The sequence below is a fragment of the Pezoporus wallicus genome, unplaced genomic scaffold (genome assembly GCF_028554395.1).
Source record: "Pezoporus wallicus isolate ANWC-B61680 ecotype Strahan unplaced genomic scaffold, APGP_CSIRO_Pwel_v1 contig_4055, whole genome shotgun sequence".
NCBI lineage: Eukaryota > Metazoa > Chordata > Aves > Psittaciformes > Psittacidae > Pezoporus > Pezoporus wallicus.
Window position 1 is genome coordinate 834,554 of NW_026642952.1, and position 16,520 is coordinate 851,073.

A 16,520-nucleotide genomic window follows, 5' to 3' on the forward strand; every position below is an offset into this window, starting at 1 on the left:
AGGAAACCTATGCTACTAAGGTTACGTGAAGAACGTATCTGGAAGCAAAAAACTGAGGATGTATTTATCATCTGGAAATGTCTGTCGGTATTTCTGCAAGTCAGAAGCATGTGCTCAATTCAAGCTTGGACAGTAACGTACACTGCTACTCTATTCTTCACATAAAGAAAAATACAATAACCCTTTGCAGTTTCAATCTCCCCCACTCATTCTTCCCTAAATCTGAAAGTTGATAATTTTGAAGTACACAGACTTTACTATCTAGCAAAAAATAAGAGGTATTTTGGCTTACGGCAAGATAGCACCCCAGATCATTGCTTGTATTAGGCAGCGTCATTATGTTGGAGCAGAATTTTGTCATTCTCAGTGTTTAGAACACAGGGTTGGTTTTTTTTTTCCTTATGTCCTATATACCAAAGACTTATTGGAAGAATAACTAAAGATGCTACAGTAAGTTAGTCAAGATCTGTTAGAATAGTGCAATCAACTGTGGTTACGATGAAGGTATCCTCAGGCAGACCAACATCCCCTTTTCTGGAGAAACAGCACATAATTTCTCTAATACTGTAAAAATATTGATACATATTAACCTATCTATCCTGCCTATTTTAATGTATCCAAGTTACTTTAAAGTATGTTAGCAATAAGTTGAAGATAACAGTTAAGACCTTTGTCAGTTCCCAAGTCAGTTTCCTGCTTGTAATGAACAGCAGTTTTAGGATTAGTTTCCAATTTGTAATTTCGGCGTGTAATGAACCAAGCTTTCTGCAACAGTGCAGGTATACATGCTGTAAGGAACACTTCAAAGTATAAGCACAGGTAGAAAGACCAGTTTAAATGAACATTGGACAACAGACCTTCCATGCTTTTGATTTTATTAATGGCTGGCAAAATGTATTTCTTGTAGACAGTACAGAAAGTGCACAAAGCCTTAAGTCAAAAACTAAACAATACAGGATCTGCTGTTCAACAGCTGTAACTAAGCACCAACAATATGAAGTCTAGATAAAGTTGCATGACAACATTCATCACAATTTTTACAATAGAATTTATCACATGTTGATAGCAATGATGCCAGCCACAGCAGTATTAAATTGGATTAAAATTGTTTCAGCAGAAGTGAACAACTGTTCACCTTCTGCTTCTTGCCTTACAGTAACATTGTAAGCCCTGTAACATTTATGAAAATTAGAAAAAGAAGCCTTGCTGTTATGTGGCTGATGACTCTTGCTAACTCACACTGCAACTATCGTAAATCTGATTTTCTTATTAGCAACCATCAATATAGCAATATTGACAGCTAAATCATACAAACTTAAGTTAGAGTGCCACTTGCTAAACACTTAGCACAACTGTATTCTATCTGACTGAAATCTATGTAAACTTTTTGTAAATAGAAAAATTTGCTATCTTATTCTGAAAAGTATTGGAGAAACATAGTAATGGAACATAAAATCTCAGTGGGCAGAAGGAATTAAGTATCTTGACTACGTGTCCACTAGGCAAAACTAATATTCAGCATTCCACAGTGAATTAAAAGCAGACTGCCTTTTATCAATGAAAACAAACTGTTCCTGAAAATGAAAACAGCCACAGGATGTTTTCCTTTAAATATTTTGAAACTCAAGTTAATAAAAAGGTAAACAGTGTGGTCTGCGTTTGATGTTTCCTACAGAATATTGCTAGGTATAGTAAATCAGTTTTTTTTTTTTAAATTGTATGCTTAATAACTAACTGTGGGAAAAGAGGAAATAATACATTGAAAAATTAACTTTTGTTAAAGCATAGAAGGGATGCTGCCTTCATCTGGGGATATGCTATGGCCAACCAATAAAGTTATGATCACTTAGCCACCACTTGTCAATAGCACTGTAACAATTACATGATCTACTGCAGTAAGGATAAAAACCCTCTATGAGTTTAAAAAAGCATCAGTACCCATCCATAAACTTGATTTTAAACATGAGACACATTCCCTACAAAATATGAGATTAACAGAGTTTCATACCACTGGAAAACAGGACCAGCAGCAGGAAATACCAGAAGTAACAGTTCTAAAACCAAAATCAATTCCATGAAGATATCTGTAGTATTTGTTTACAAGTCTTATAGCTAAATGAAAACCTACATTAAGTAAACATGGAAAACAGTCAGTCAACCATACTTCTGAATACATCACAAATAATGGGACAAAATAAACTAGTAAGATTAGTAGTACATTTTGTTTTGTTTTTTTTTTTATGTTCTTGGGAATAAACTTTCCTCTTAGAAAATAAAATTCCAACTGTAAATCTGTTGACTTCTTTAAAACAAAAGCATCAATTATTTCATTTTAGGGCTCCTGTGCTTTATGCAACCAGCATAAGCCTGATGTATTCAAATTCTTGCCAGAAGAAACTCCTACAGGAAGTGACAAAAAATCTATTTGAATTTAGCATCCCTCCTCAAGCACAAAATCCCTCTCTGTATGTCCCTGCATGTCCAGACTCTTCAATTCTGCATCATTTCTAACATGACAGTAACCAGTTTCTAACTAGCTCACTTACAAACTTGAAAATCTTGGTCAAATAAATTTAAAGAAGAATGCTGCTTTTTTAGCTCCATGTTAGCATAACTGTGACCTTTTCCTCACTCTAACATTAAGAGAAGGAAGAGCAGTAAGATGCTTCCATCCAAATTTTGCTCCAGAAATACCACATTCCTATAATATTTTCCTATTAACTTGATTTTGCTTACATGAAGCATGGATATCCTTCTAAGTGCTATGCTAATTGCTGAACTACATCACACATGACTCTGCTTTGCAATTATATATCATTATATAATGATGCCGTTATAGAAAGAAATTACCCAGTTAAACACCAAAAAATAGTCTATGCACTATAAGTAATACAGACTCCCTCAGTGGAGGACTCACTGGAGTCCTTATTCCCAAAGAAATTTAGGATAATGTGGAGGAAAAATACAGAGTTTCATCTGCTGATATTTTTTGACTTAGAATTGCTTTCTGGCATAATTTCTGCAGCACATCCCTTAAAACAGTACTTATTTCTGCTCTTCTTCAATTCTGCCGTGTCCAGTAGCGCTTAACCTCAATTACCGCTTATTCCATCAAGCAACTTCCCACTTGTATGCCTTCATTTAATTTCTTATAGATATCAGTAATTAGTTAATATTTAATGATCTACCATCAGTAGGCTTTAGGAGACACATCACACTGAAGTTAATGAGCCACAGGGATGTTAAAATTCCACCTTTATTTCAATGCTAGCGTTTGTCATGTTTTGTTAACATGTGGAAAATTCTCTCTGCATCTAAAAGTATTTAGAGCCTTTTTTCCAAATGTTTTTGAAAGCCTAAATTACTTATACTAACTGAACCATGTATATGTATTATATAAACAAAACAGATTTATTTATAAAGTCTCAAACTCCACTGTTATGTTTCCTGGTATTCTATTTCAGTTAGTAAGGATTAGCCCACCAGCCTAGATGACCACTTTTATTAAAGAGATATACAATTTTTTGTAAATATGTCCTAGTGGATAAATTTCCTTAGAAAAGTAAGGTCATAATGAGAATGCAATATAACATACAGAACACACTGTGCTAATGCATGTACTCCAACCCACATATGTACCATTTCCTAAGGAGTGTAACGAGTGCTCTCACATTCACAGAAGCAGGGGAACAAAAAAAAAGAAAACAACCCAAAAGCCTTACCTTTTTGCAGACACTTTCAAAATTAATTTCTGTCCTAAGTGCAAGTCTGGTAACTTCATCTGGCTTTAATTCCTGTAGACAAAAAATATAGTTATTCTTCTTATAATCAGACTTTACGAAATACCTTCTACTACTGAGGGTAATAAGAGATTTTCAACAGCAAAATATGCAGAAAGGTGGTATCATTTACAGAAATATTTACATTGCCTGTGTTGTTGTGCTACAAATAAACTTCCAAATGCCCCACACCTTAGACTCTGAAGCTATTATTAGAAATCATTAACATATGTGAATATACAAGTTTAAGACAATAAAAAAGATTCTGGGAAGAAAAAAAAAAATCTCTTCTCTGAAGAGTGACTACACATGCAGTTTTCATTCCCAGACTTTACCATTTCCATTGGCAGCTGGAACAGAAGACTAAAAATCCTGGACAAGAGGATTTTGTTAAAAGTTGGTATTTTACAAAACATGTCCCTATAACTGATTTCTTGTTGTTCTAAAATAAATAGTTTATATACGTTGTATTACAAAATACCCTATTAACCTTATCAAATTGAACTCACTGAATATTGCATTTTCTTCCTAGGGCACTGCATCAAATAAATCATGTTACATACCAGTTGTTTGCCAGATGGCTATTTTAAAAGCAGTTTAACTAAAGTTACAAAGAGCCCAAATCACTTCCACACATTCATAGTTCTGAAAAATCAAAAAATTTGTACAAACTTTGTACAAAGAAACCTAGTGACTGATAGCTTTCACCTAGATCTAGCCTATATCACAGTGATGGTGATACTTCAACAACTCAAGAAATTTCTGTTTGCTGAATTTCTAAAACTCCAGGAAAGAAGTGAACACTTAAATATAAAATATAGAGCAGCCTGCAGACTTCCGTAGATGTAATGTTCGGAAAATTTTAGGAAAAACTAAGGCGCTTACTTTCTTATAGATGGTCATACCTTGCATTTCAAAATCTTATATTGTCCTTCCTTCTCTATGTTAGATACCATATAGAGAGTCTGCATTGTACCTACATCTTTAAGGTGTGGCATAAATTGCATGTCTTACAGCTAAAAGCAAGCATGTAACAATGGGAATAAAGGAACAGTCGAAATCAAATTAACAGACCAAAAAAAGTTATTTTTGTGAATGTCAGAAGAGCTTCCTCATAATGAGGTCTAAAAGTCTGCAAAATAATCTCCCAAAGGTACTGGTGGAAGCCCAATCACTTGAAGAACAGAATCCAGATTGGAAAAACACTGGTGGATGTAGGAAACAATCTCCCACTGGCAGATGGACATTTGGATGACTTAACAGAATTTAGAGATGGAAAAGACCCATGATTCAGTTTTCCATGACTTCCCAAAGCACTTCACAGATGGTGAAAGCAGGACACTGTAGTTAAGTGACATGCTGACTGTCACATAGTTGGTTATGTTGGCAGCTATGGAACCCAGGATTATTCATTAAATTAAGCTGTTACTTTATTTTTTTATTTTTTAAAAGATAATTTATAGAATCTCCATCCCAAATTAAACTATTTCCTGTCTCTTTAGGATTTAAATGCAACAACCTGTTTCAGATTGAAGGCAGACAAACTTCAGTAATACTGGAATGTCAAAGATTTAATTTTTGCATGACAATATTACAGAATTCCATTAACAATGCAGGACCATGCATAATAATGGAGAAAGAATTACAATCTGGAATGTGAAGTCATGAATGGAGCTTCACTGAAATGCCTGGTATACAGAACAAGGCTTAAACCCCCAAATTTACTTCTCTTAGATTTAAGGCAATACAAGCATTTTTGACTTATATACAGACTTTAGCAGCATCTGGTTTTGTAAAAACGGCCATGTAAGTCCAGTTATTGGAATAAATGGACCTTTCCCTGACTCAAAAAAAGAACCCTTGTATTGAATATATATTATGAAATCTTCTTTCACATGTTATGTTAAAGGATGGTTTAAGTGGCTGCCACCTCCAGCATCTCTAGGACCAGTCCAGGGATTCTCCCAGTTCTGCTGCTGGAGCCCTGCCTGGTGCATCCAAGGACTTGGAGGTATCCATCCGAGTTCTGTAGATGTGGCAGTTGCTTTCTTATTGGCAAGTTCAAACAGCTGTGAAGCTTAGCCATGCAGCTAGCTGCCACAGACAAGATCCTGTCTTTGACAGCACCCACATGTAACACACCCAGGACTCACAAGAACTTAAGTACAGCCACCCAAGCCCTTTTTCTCCTTTTCATGTGGTCGGGATTGGAAGTATGCCCCTTCCCATCCCTTCCAGATTCACCAGCACATGCACATTTATGGATCTCTCAAGTATCAGCACAGCATATATCTCTGTCCATCTAATACCCCTCTGCCTGGGTCCAGAGCCCTTTCACTTATTTCTTGGGTCTCCTACTTGCTGGCTGGAAGCAAGCTCCTACCCAGGCAGATACATGGCCTCACACTTACAGCTACTCTTGTCTTAAAGGGACGTCATGTTCACTCGTTCCTCCCAAACACCAGCAGCGACCTCAGCCCACCTGACATCCCTTCCCAGACCCAGTGCCTCCCACTAACTGCTAGTTCAACTTGAACTAGTGAATTACACTAGTCAGAAACACACACGTGGGATAAAACCATGTGAGAGTACAGACACTCTGCTTGGCCCCATCAGTAGCAGGCACCAAACACACAGGTTGTGAACTGTGGTCCCAGTTCAGATGCTGTGCCAAGAGCCTCATTTGCTTCACTTGCCCCACTGAAGCAAGTAAATCTCACCCAGCTGCACTGAGGACACATACTGTCCCTGCCCTCCCCAGCTGGGATAAATGCTGCTCCTGTTGCTGGAACCAAGATCCTCAACGCTTCCTGCTGCTGACACTGCAGGCTCACGGCACCTACATTCCAGGTCTGATTCCAGCTGCTGGCTCAGTATCCACTTATGCTAGTCCTCCCCATAGATGGGACCTAGTCCTTAAGAGCACTAGCACACACAGGATAAAGAGTGAGATTACACAGAAAGATTTATAAAAAGATGAGAGACTGGCAATCAGACACAAAACATGGTCAGATCAGTCTACTGATTGGCACCAGTTGGGACTGGCCCCTCCAATTCCTGCTCCCACCTATGCTCCCTCAACATTGTTCTGCATAGTCCACAGGCACCCCGTATCTCAAAATCCTCACATTCCTATTGCTTCCCATTCTTATCAGTTGCAAAATCCAGGCTCACCTTCCCCAGAGCAATACCAGTAGTTTTCTAACAGCCCATTACATAGTGCTGGAGACTTTTTGTCTGTCACTGTCTCTGTTATCCCTTGTCCTCTAGCTCTACTCCTCCGCATTTTTGTTCACTCCTTCCCCCTTTACTTATCCTCTCAGCATTGAAAGGTCCACTACTGGAGGCTAATAATGAAGACTAATCTTAGCACCTTCCACATGCTCTCATGTATCATAGCTGCTTTCTGAAATCATGTTAATACTTGGTATCGTAACATCCTGCGCCAGTAAATCTCCAAGTTCAATGAGATGTTACATTCCAAGAGAAGAGGGAATACAAGGTACCAGGTAAGTATGCTACTTTACGAAGTATCCATCCCACAATAATCCAAGACTACGTCAATACAGACAAAGCTCCCCTGCCAACCAACACACACAAACTCATCTCTGGCAAACATTTTAAACAACTCTCAATTTTTTTTTTTCTTTTCTTAAAAAGCCATCAAAATAAAGTCCTGACTGCCCTTAAGGCTTGATGAAAAACAAGTATTAGGATAGATACTTTTATATTTGGGTATACACTTTCCCCCTGTTTGCTGACAATGTTTTCTTTGTGGGAAAAAGACTACAATTACAAGCGCTAATGACTGTCAGATATGCTACCAGCACTGATGGCACCAGTGCCCTAGCTGGCAAATGCTGCTACACTTACAGATAATGTGTAGTAAGTAACATGGGGCACAGATGGTTTTCTGAAATGCCAGTGCTATGTGTCCTGTATAGTCAGTAACTATGGGCGGACAAAGACTGGCCTGAGCTGGGAAAAGGGAGTGCTGGGGCACAAGAAGGGATATGGTGGCATGCAGAAGAGGTAGCTGTGGGCAACCATGCAGCTCTACACCACCATCTAGTACCAGAGGCAGTAAGCTCACCCCACTACTTACAGAAACTTAGAAGAGCAGGGCTTTTTTGTTGTGGTTGTTACCTCTTTTTTAATGATGAACTTCTTATATAAATTGTAACTGCCTTACACAGAAAGGCAAGGCTATATTGGACAGAAATATGCCAAACATAAATGGCATCTGGAAAATACGATTTCATGCCAACATTGATAATGGTTGCTCAGACGACACTACCTATGCTATACTGAGGAAGATATAAAAAAACTCTGACTGGATGAGGCTTTGACACATCTCAGAAATGATGATTATTCACATAAAATGTATTCCCAGCTATGGTGTCTAACGCAGTTTTAGATGACTCAAGAGTTAGGAAAAAAAAAAAAAAAAGTTTGCCAGTAGTGGCCTGTGGAAGCAATTTAGGATTCCTCGCACCATTAAAAAATCACTCAGTTTCAATTTTGTTTTGACTAGTATTTTCCTTCTAACTTTATCATACAATTTAATTCATTGTCCTCATTTTTCACATTCTCTTAGCTGTATGAGTGTTGAGCCTTTCCTTATGAAATCACTCCGTACACACCATGTTTATAACATGATTTCTGTCTTTAAAAAAGGAGGGATTTCTATTAAAAAAAGGTAGTAGAATCAGGTTATATACAAGCAGAAAACAATACCCATACCGAAAAATCATAATTTGTACCCCTGAACAGGTGTTTGAGACTAGTTTCTCAAAAAGTTTCTTATATTTTTTTCTACAGCATTCAGTCTGACTTTGCTGTTTCCTGTCATTTTTCTAGGTTCCTTAGTGCAGAGAAAGGCATAGGAAAAAAGCCCCAAACCTTGCCAGGAAGAATGGTGAGTCAACCTGGGCAAGGCAGAGATCTGATATGCTGAGTAGGTTCAGCATATCTCATCTCTCATTTCTTTACCTAAGCATTTTAGAATTCTTTGTGTATCTGTTTTAAGTGTTACACCTAAATGCTTTTACTTGCATTTTATTTAAATTTAGCATTAACTTGCTAAATTAAGTTATTTAACTTGGGAGGCATAGCAAGGCCCTTATGTGTAGTATGGGCAGGATTCTGTAAACTGGAGGAGCTGACACACTGAATTTTCATAGCACATCCTCTGTCCTAAGCTCCAAGCATAGTTCACCCAAGAGCAAGTCCTCATTTAAGCTGCATGGGCCAGTGGGTGCACAGACCTATTTCTAGGATTGGTGAGTGCAGGGTTTTGGGGGGTTTCTTAGTAACTGTTTTTAAAGGAAGAAAAAAAAAAAGGAAAGCTTTTAGCATCGAGGTATTTAGATACTCACTTGACTCCTGAAGGACACTAGTATTCTGAACAAGTGACTTGGCAGTGTGTATACCTTCCTAATTTTCTGGTCATCAAATTCAGACCTGTGACAGGATCAATCAACTCTGATGAACATAAAGTGTCTGAAGTCTGCTGCATCAGGAGGTAACGGCAGATATCTTTAGACGTGAAATGCTGAAATGCTGGATCAAATTCCATATGAAAAAACTATGGTTTTTACTTGCTATGCTTTCAGATTGTGCTGTATTTTTAGTAGAAATGTATGGGCACACAGACAAGAGGTTTCTAGTGGCAGCTAGCAAAAGGAGTTTTGGTATCCAGCAGTGTTACTATATCCATTTAAATGAATGTATTATTATTATTGTTATTATTGGAACATTTTAATGATTATCCAATCTATTTCTTAGCACTAAGTAAAATAAATTGTGTGGTTACATCATTCAGGCGTTCTCATGACGTCATTCGGCCAGAAGAAATAAATAAGATTTGGGGATTGTTGCAGTCAACAAAGCAGGAACTCATTAAAACGAAAGTCTGAATCTTTAATGCAGAAGATGCAGTCACAAACAAGTAGCAAATACAGCGTTCTGAGTCTACCAAACATCAGGTTACAGTTAGAGAAATTTGAGACAAAGCAGTAGACCTCTCTGGCAGGATTTCACGCAGCTTAAAGGTGATGGATAAAGATGAGAGTGACCTGGATTGCCTGGCTTCTGTTGAGGGGAAAAAGGTAAAGCCAAATGGAAGATTAAATTTCCAGGAGCAAGAAAGGCTATAGGCCCTTTGTCTAGAATGAGAGTTCTCTTCCTTTATGATATTATCAGGACAGATACTGCAACCCATTTTATTCCTATGTTAAAAATCCTGGTTATAAAATGAGAACAAATGCAGAAAAGACTTTAAAAGGTTACACAGAGACAAATTTTCATTCCGTGGTAGATGAAGTTTGGGACATTTAATTACTCAAAGGGGGCTTAAGAGGTGACCTGTTAATAGTTGGTAAGTCCTGGCAGAAAGGCAGCCAGCTACTCGAAAGTGCTTAACTTTTTCTGTTGGTAAAATTAGCTATTTTATAATAAGACAGACATCTCGGTATAGCACTAATCTGTTTAATAAGCTTATTAATAAGTTTATGTCACACTTAACTAGACAATATCAGATTTTCTTACTCACCAGTTTAAATTTTCTGTCCTGCTGTTTTGTTTATTAATTTTATCCAAATTCCCCTCCTGGCAATAGTATTAATCTTGGTTTCTCATCTGGTAAAATGGGAGCTTGGAAAGATACAGCCTGGTGGGAGGGGGGGAGGGGACAGTTGGTTTTGTGGTTTGTTTTTCTTACATTGGCAGAATGCCATTTAGTTTGTTATGGTGGCCCACTAACGAGACTTACATCTGTACAAATTCTTGTGTCTGTATGTGTGTGTATATATGTAACTGACAAATGATTTAGATTTATAAACTGTCAGGGGAAAAGTGTGTCACTTTTTCTTCATAATCAGTTTGATATAACCAGTTAGAGTACTGCATTTCTTGAAAACAGGCCTTCATAGACGAAACAAAACTTGTAATCTTATCATGGATTTAGTTTCTTTTTGAAAAGCATATAAACTTTCAGGTAAACCATGGCTGATTTATTTCATTGCTTTGAAGATACCATATTTTTGTGTACTTTCATAATGGTATTATTTACAGTAAGACTCAAAGACTACTTATGCTCAGAATGATCTTTTGCAGACTTACGAGAACAAACTGGTTATGACACGAAGCCATCCAGTGATTAAATTATAGAGGGAAAAAAAGAAGCTAAAGACCTGTTCTTCCTGGCAAGATAAAACTGAGGATTTTCAATGTTTGTGCATATTTACACCACAGCCTGCACCTTCCAGATAGAGAAAGTGAGGAAATCTATTTGGGAGCTACTGTCATGACTTCTTTGGTGACTCGCTGGCACCTCATTGGCATAAACCCTTGCTTTTTAAACTACAGATGGACACAAAAATCTAAGTCACACAAACATGTAAAGCTTAAAAAAAATACACAGTACTCTACTGGGTGCTAACAGAGACCACAGAAGATAGTAACTGACCACTGTAGTGATGTGGTTTGATAAAATTTCAAAGTACACAGATGCACAGATTTAGCTTTCCACAGAAGTTAAGTTTTACTGTAAATACCTGTGTCATAAAGAACAGACAACTGCAGGAAAGCAAAACCACAACAAAACCAGATTCCATAGATCTTTTTTTGTTCCATCAGTCTAGCCAACAAAGCTTTTCCTGGAAGCCTGACTGGATGACTTGATTCTATATCATCACATACTGAACCAGAGGTTTTATTCAGTGGAAATGGAGACATTTTCTCTTTAATTGCAGACAAAGTGAATTATAGTTTAAATACATTCCCCTGTATCATTAGGGTTTAAGATTATTATTATGTCCTACAGTAATTATAGTATTTTTCACTTATCGAATACCTAGATTTTGTATTACAAAAAAGAAGCATAAAAAGAAAGGAAAATGTGCAACAGTACAACCCTAAAGTATACACTGAAGAAAATTTCATGTATTTTTTTTAATGACTTTGCATGTTTTATCAATTGCCTTACATTTTTTGAAAGCTTTATAGAATTTAATACTGGTTTGTCCTGCCTGTTATTTTAGTAAATGACTTCTCAAAATAAAAATAACCTTCTTTGAAACCATTAATTATCAGCCCTGTTGGATTAATAACAACTTGGGCAGGAGTACTACAGAACAGATTAAAGAAAAATAGTAAAACTTAATTCTCATTTTAAAACAAAAAGCCCAAGTAAGTCAGTAGAGGAAATTATCAGAACTTCCCCCAGAAATGAAAGCTGTAGAAATATCTTATTTTAAAGGAATATTTGGCATTTGGTTTTGATATGAATTAACTATTACTATCTTGTTTAAAAAAAAAAAAAGTCACTCCAAAATTTAATCATTGGGAATGCAAGAATGTATTTCGAGTGGAACTTGCTTAGCAGTTGTTCTTTTGTAAACTACACTGGTGTCAGGTTTTTGCTGGCACCAATTTTAAACATTACTAAATGTCTACAGTATTGCTGTCTCAGTTTAGATCCAAGTGAAATTCAATGTCAACCTGTGAGTTTTCATCTACTAAGTTTCACACTACAGAACTTTATAGTTTTCTGCTTTTTATTATTCCTTGGAAAATTAGAGTTATTAAAATACTCAAACAAAACTACACAATATTCCTCTGAACATCATTTTGTCCAAATGGTTACCTTCCTCTAGCTAAATATCCTTACTCTGCTATGCTGTACAAGCTCTCTTAAAAAGCAGAGCACACAGCTGAGGCAAAGACTACTTATTTATGCAGTATAATAACAAAACTAAATGAAAAAACAACTCCCCAAAAGAAGACTTAACATCACTAGTTTAAGCCGTTGTAAAATACTCGAACTTTATTCAGCAAGTATAGACTGCTCTTTTCTGCCACGTTTATAAACTAATTTAATATTTCAAGAGGTATGCAAGTCAAATGCCAGCAATTACATCAGTCTACCAAGATGAACACTGTGAACTCAGCGTTTTATTTAGTCAATTAGATTAAATGAATTGTTTAATTCTGGAGGTTCTCATCTGATTCAGAAGCCACATTCAGGAAGCAACAGCCACTGCTTTCATCACAGGACATATAAAAAAAAAAAGTTAGGAAGCCTGTAATCTTGTGACAATTTCAGAAGTAGAAGGTACTATGAATGTAAATGTCAATTACAAGCATTTGAAAGAAAAGTTACAAAAAAGGAAAGAAGACGCTTACTGGATTATTCAGTACAGCAAGCACGATGATGCCAAAATTACCATTATTTGAATATTCTTTTTTCTTCAAACATCTTCTAACTCTGAATGTCAGTGCTCACTTGCACCAGTACAATTTCACTCTGTACTGGCAATTTGTTCCACACTGCTCTTCTAATATTAAAATAATAACCACATGCAATTTCAGGGTTAACATATTTCCAAGCAGTCCTGTGTTGGCTGGAACTGTCTTTGGTCTGGAATTACTATCCCTGGTATTTACAACCATTGCCAGTATAGCTGGTTGCCAGATGAACTGTTTTTCTAAAAATTTAAAGAAAAACAGTGTTACTTGCCAGAAGGGGACGCTATGCACAATTAACAGAAAGCTGTCTCCTCCATTTGGCCTCGTTTCTTCCAGCAGGAGCTTAAGCCAGCAACACTGCCACCAAAGCAATCAGAAAAGAGATGTGCTGTTCTCTCACAGTGTTCCTAATGAACACAGTGACTGACAAATAGGTGCAATCCAGCTAATAATCTCCACCACTAGATTCTGGTTTGAAATAGATACGGAAATGAAATGAATAACGAAAACAGAAGAACACAGAGAGATGTAGGAAGAGGTAGAAGAGCATGAATACACAAAGCCACACATATACACAGCCCCTTTCTGTCCGCTTCCAGAGAGGGTAAAGTTCTAGGATTAGACACAATGGAGAAAAAATTTCCTTCCTTCATTCCTTTTCCCCCTATGCACTTATCTCCAGGAAAAGTACTCCTCCTGCAGTCTTTTCTTAAAGCGTCATTGGAAATAAATACATTACTTTTTCTCCTTTCCCAGAGATCTTGAAACTTGAGCAAGACAAACCTGCAATCTTATTTTTTCAAGGTGAGGGGTAAAATTGGAAAGAAGAGATCTGGCAACAAAACATGAAAAAAAAAGATTTTTTTCTTTTGCTTCTATACCTGCAGATTTCAAAAATGGCTGCTAAAAGCAAAGTATTGGTATACAAAGTGCAAAAGAACTATCCAGGACAAATACATGATTCGTGTAAACATCCAACATCAATAATTCACCTTGTATCCTGGGGAATCCTATCGCAATTTTGTTACACAGTCTGTAGATGCTATGCCATACCTCTGATCATTCTTGACACTTTTCTGTATGCTTTTACTAGCTTTTCTTTTCTTCCCTCAGCCTTTTTTTCTTTCCAAATACACTAGAAAGACTTATGCAGTGTATGATAAAACAATCGATTTAAATAGGAACAGACTATATTCTGTCCGAAGACACAACATACCAATATAGCATTTTCACACAGGTACCTGTGGCAACACCAAAAACCACCTCCTTACTGGTAGTAGCGAATTTGATCCAGTGAAAACGAACCATTGGAAATGTAATTCTCACCACCACAACATGCATTACTTTGCATTTATCACTACTGAATTTCTTTAGTCATTTTATTGTCCAGTTAGTCAGCTTCATAATATCATTTCGTGGTGTCTTAGTGTTAGCATTTACGCTATCCTAAAATTCTGATCAAGCTCTGTCATTCATTCACTTTTTCTGAATAATTTCCAGCACTGATCTCCAGAGAACTCCACTGTTAGCTTCCCAGAACTATGAAGGCTAACCACCTACACCTCTCTTAGGACTTACTATGTTTAACTCTGTGACTGAAAGAAGATTATTCATATCCATGAACAGCTTTAAAAAAAGCCAGAATAGAACAAACAACCCAAGCTAAGCCACAAAAAAAAACCAACAACCCTGCCATAGGCTTTGGTGAAAACTAGACAATGGCTTTTTGGAAATAAACTAAGATACAGATTCAATGAGCATCCATTATGTACTTATTCCTTCAAAGAACTACCACTCATTTGCAAGGCATGGCTTCCATCTCCTAAAGGTACAATTATTCTTCCTCATCCTGTTCATCCATGTGCTCACTAAATCCATTCTTCAGTAAAAGTGCCAATGAGTCTGTCCAGCACTGAAGTCATATTTACACTAGTATTACATTCTCAGAACTGATTTAATGTATTTTTTTTTCCCTTTTTTGTAAGCAGGGGGCAACCATGGGGAAATAAGATTTTACACATAAAAGGATTAACTGGAACAAGAAGTCATAGCAGCTGCAGTCGCCATTCTGAATTAATTCGTTTCCAAGTGACTATAAAGATATTTACAGTAGGTCTCCATTTTTTTAACCTGCAACCTCTCTAATTAGAAGTAAGTTCAAAACATTTAGTACAGTATTCAAGAATAACTTCTTTTGTATCTGTGAAGAACAAAAGACCCAATTTCTGTGACATATTTCTTTGGAATAAAGAGTCCCCAAAAGAACAGTTGATTAACAATCCTGAGACAGTTTAGTATCGATCCACCACACTAAGTAGATCTACTGTAACTGGAGATATTCTTCTTAGCTTATTCAGAATAAATTAAGTACAAAGACCAGTTAGTTATACAGCAAGAAATTAACTAGAACTGCCTCGCAGATCTCTCACAAGCAGCTGTTAATACACCTCAGCATGGAACGGCCAAAATGTAAAGAAAGGGTATGCAGCGCTTACAGAAACATTCTTTTCTATCTCAGGTTCAGATGAATGATAGAGAAGGTTAATGAAGAGGCCCAGGGTTGTGCCCTGAAGTTAAATATATGTCGGGATGATGAAAGAAGTCAATGACAAACTATCTACTTGGAATACGCATAAATATTTTCAAAATGAGCACAAACCATGCTGATATTTCTGTCACTACTTTGAACAATAAAACAAAAACTGTTTCCTGTCACTGCTCAATTTTCAAATAAATTAAGGCATATGGACTGCATTAATTTGTTTTTTTGTACTACTGCAAAGGTTGCATTTTTATTAGAAGAAAGAAAAATATGCAGAATTCAAAGTCTCATCTGCAAGCCAGTTTTCCTTTAAAAAAGTGAAAATAGCTGATTTTGAATCCAACACAAGACTCATCATCTGCAAGCAACATTTTTAAGGCAATTGACAACCTTTACTTAAAACCTATTTTAGCATTTTCCTTCAGTTGTCTTAAATCCAATAAAAAGCTGTCTTTGTTATCTGCTTTCATTTTGTAGCTTAGAATTTAGTGCATAAGAAAAAACACCACATGGTAACTGCTTCTATTGAAGTATCTTGTCAACAATGAAGTCCTGAAAATGAAGCTGGTGGTATTTCTACTGACTTTTATATTTAACAAACGCAGCCCATTTTTTTTCATGCAATCAAAGCAATATCTGGTATTTAAAAAATCATTACCTCTGCTATCATAATGAAATGAAAGAGTAGGAATGGCTGCCAGTTGTTTTCTCGTTCCAAACTAAAACTGTACAGTATGGGATTCTCCCCCCCCTCCATTTTTCTCCAGGTTTCCTTACAGTTATAAGTAAGTTTTTTATGCTTGCTATCTATGGAAAAAAAAAAAAAGTATCATATTGTGCAGCTTTCTCATGCTGAGATTGTTAAGCTTTCTCAGTTAAGATATTCTGACCCACACAGGAGGAGAAAATGAGAGACTGACTTGGGAAATGAGTTGTATTAAATATGGGGT

At 36.6% G+C, this 16,520-nt stretch overlaps 1 protein-coding gene across 1 annotated transcript in view; it reads right to left on the reverse strand.

The window, feature by feature from the left end:
* Positions 1-16,520, reverse strand: part of SRFBP1 (serum response factor binding protein 1) — a 71,179-nt gene that overhangs the window by 19,402 nt on the left and 35,257 nt on the right. Inside the window, exon 4 of the mRNA XM_057433274.1 lies at positions 3,723-3,794. Within this exon, the coding sequence (XP_057289257.1) occupies positions 3,723-3,794 (72 nt within the window). The remainder of the gene's footprint in view (positions 1-3,722; positions 3,795-16,520) is intronic.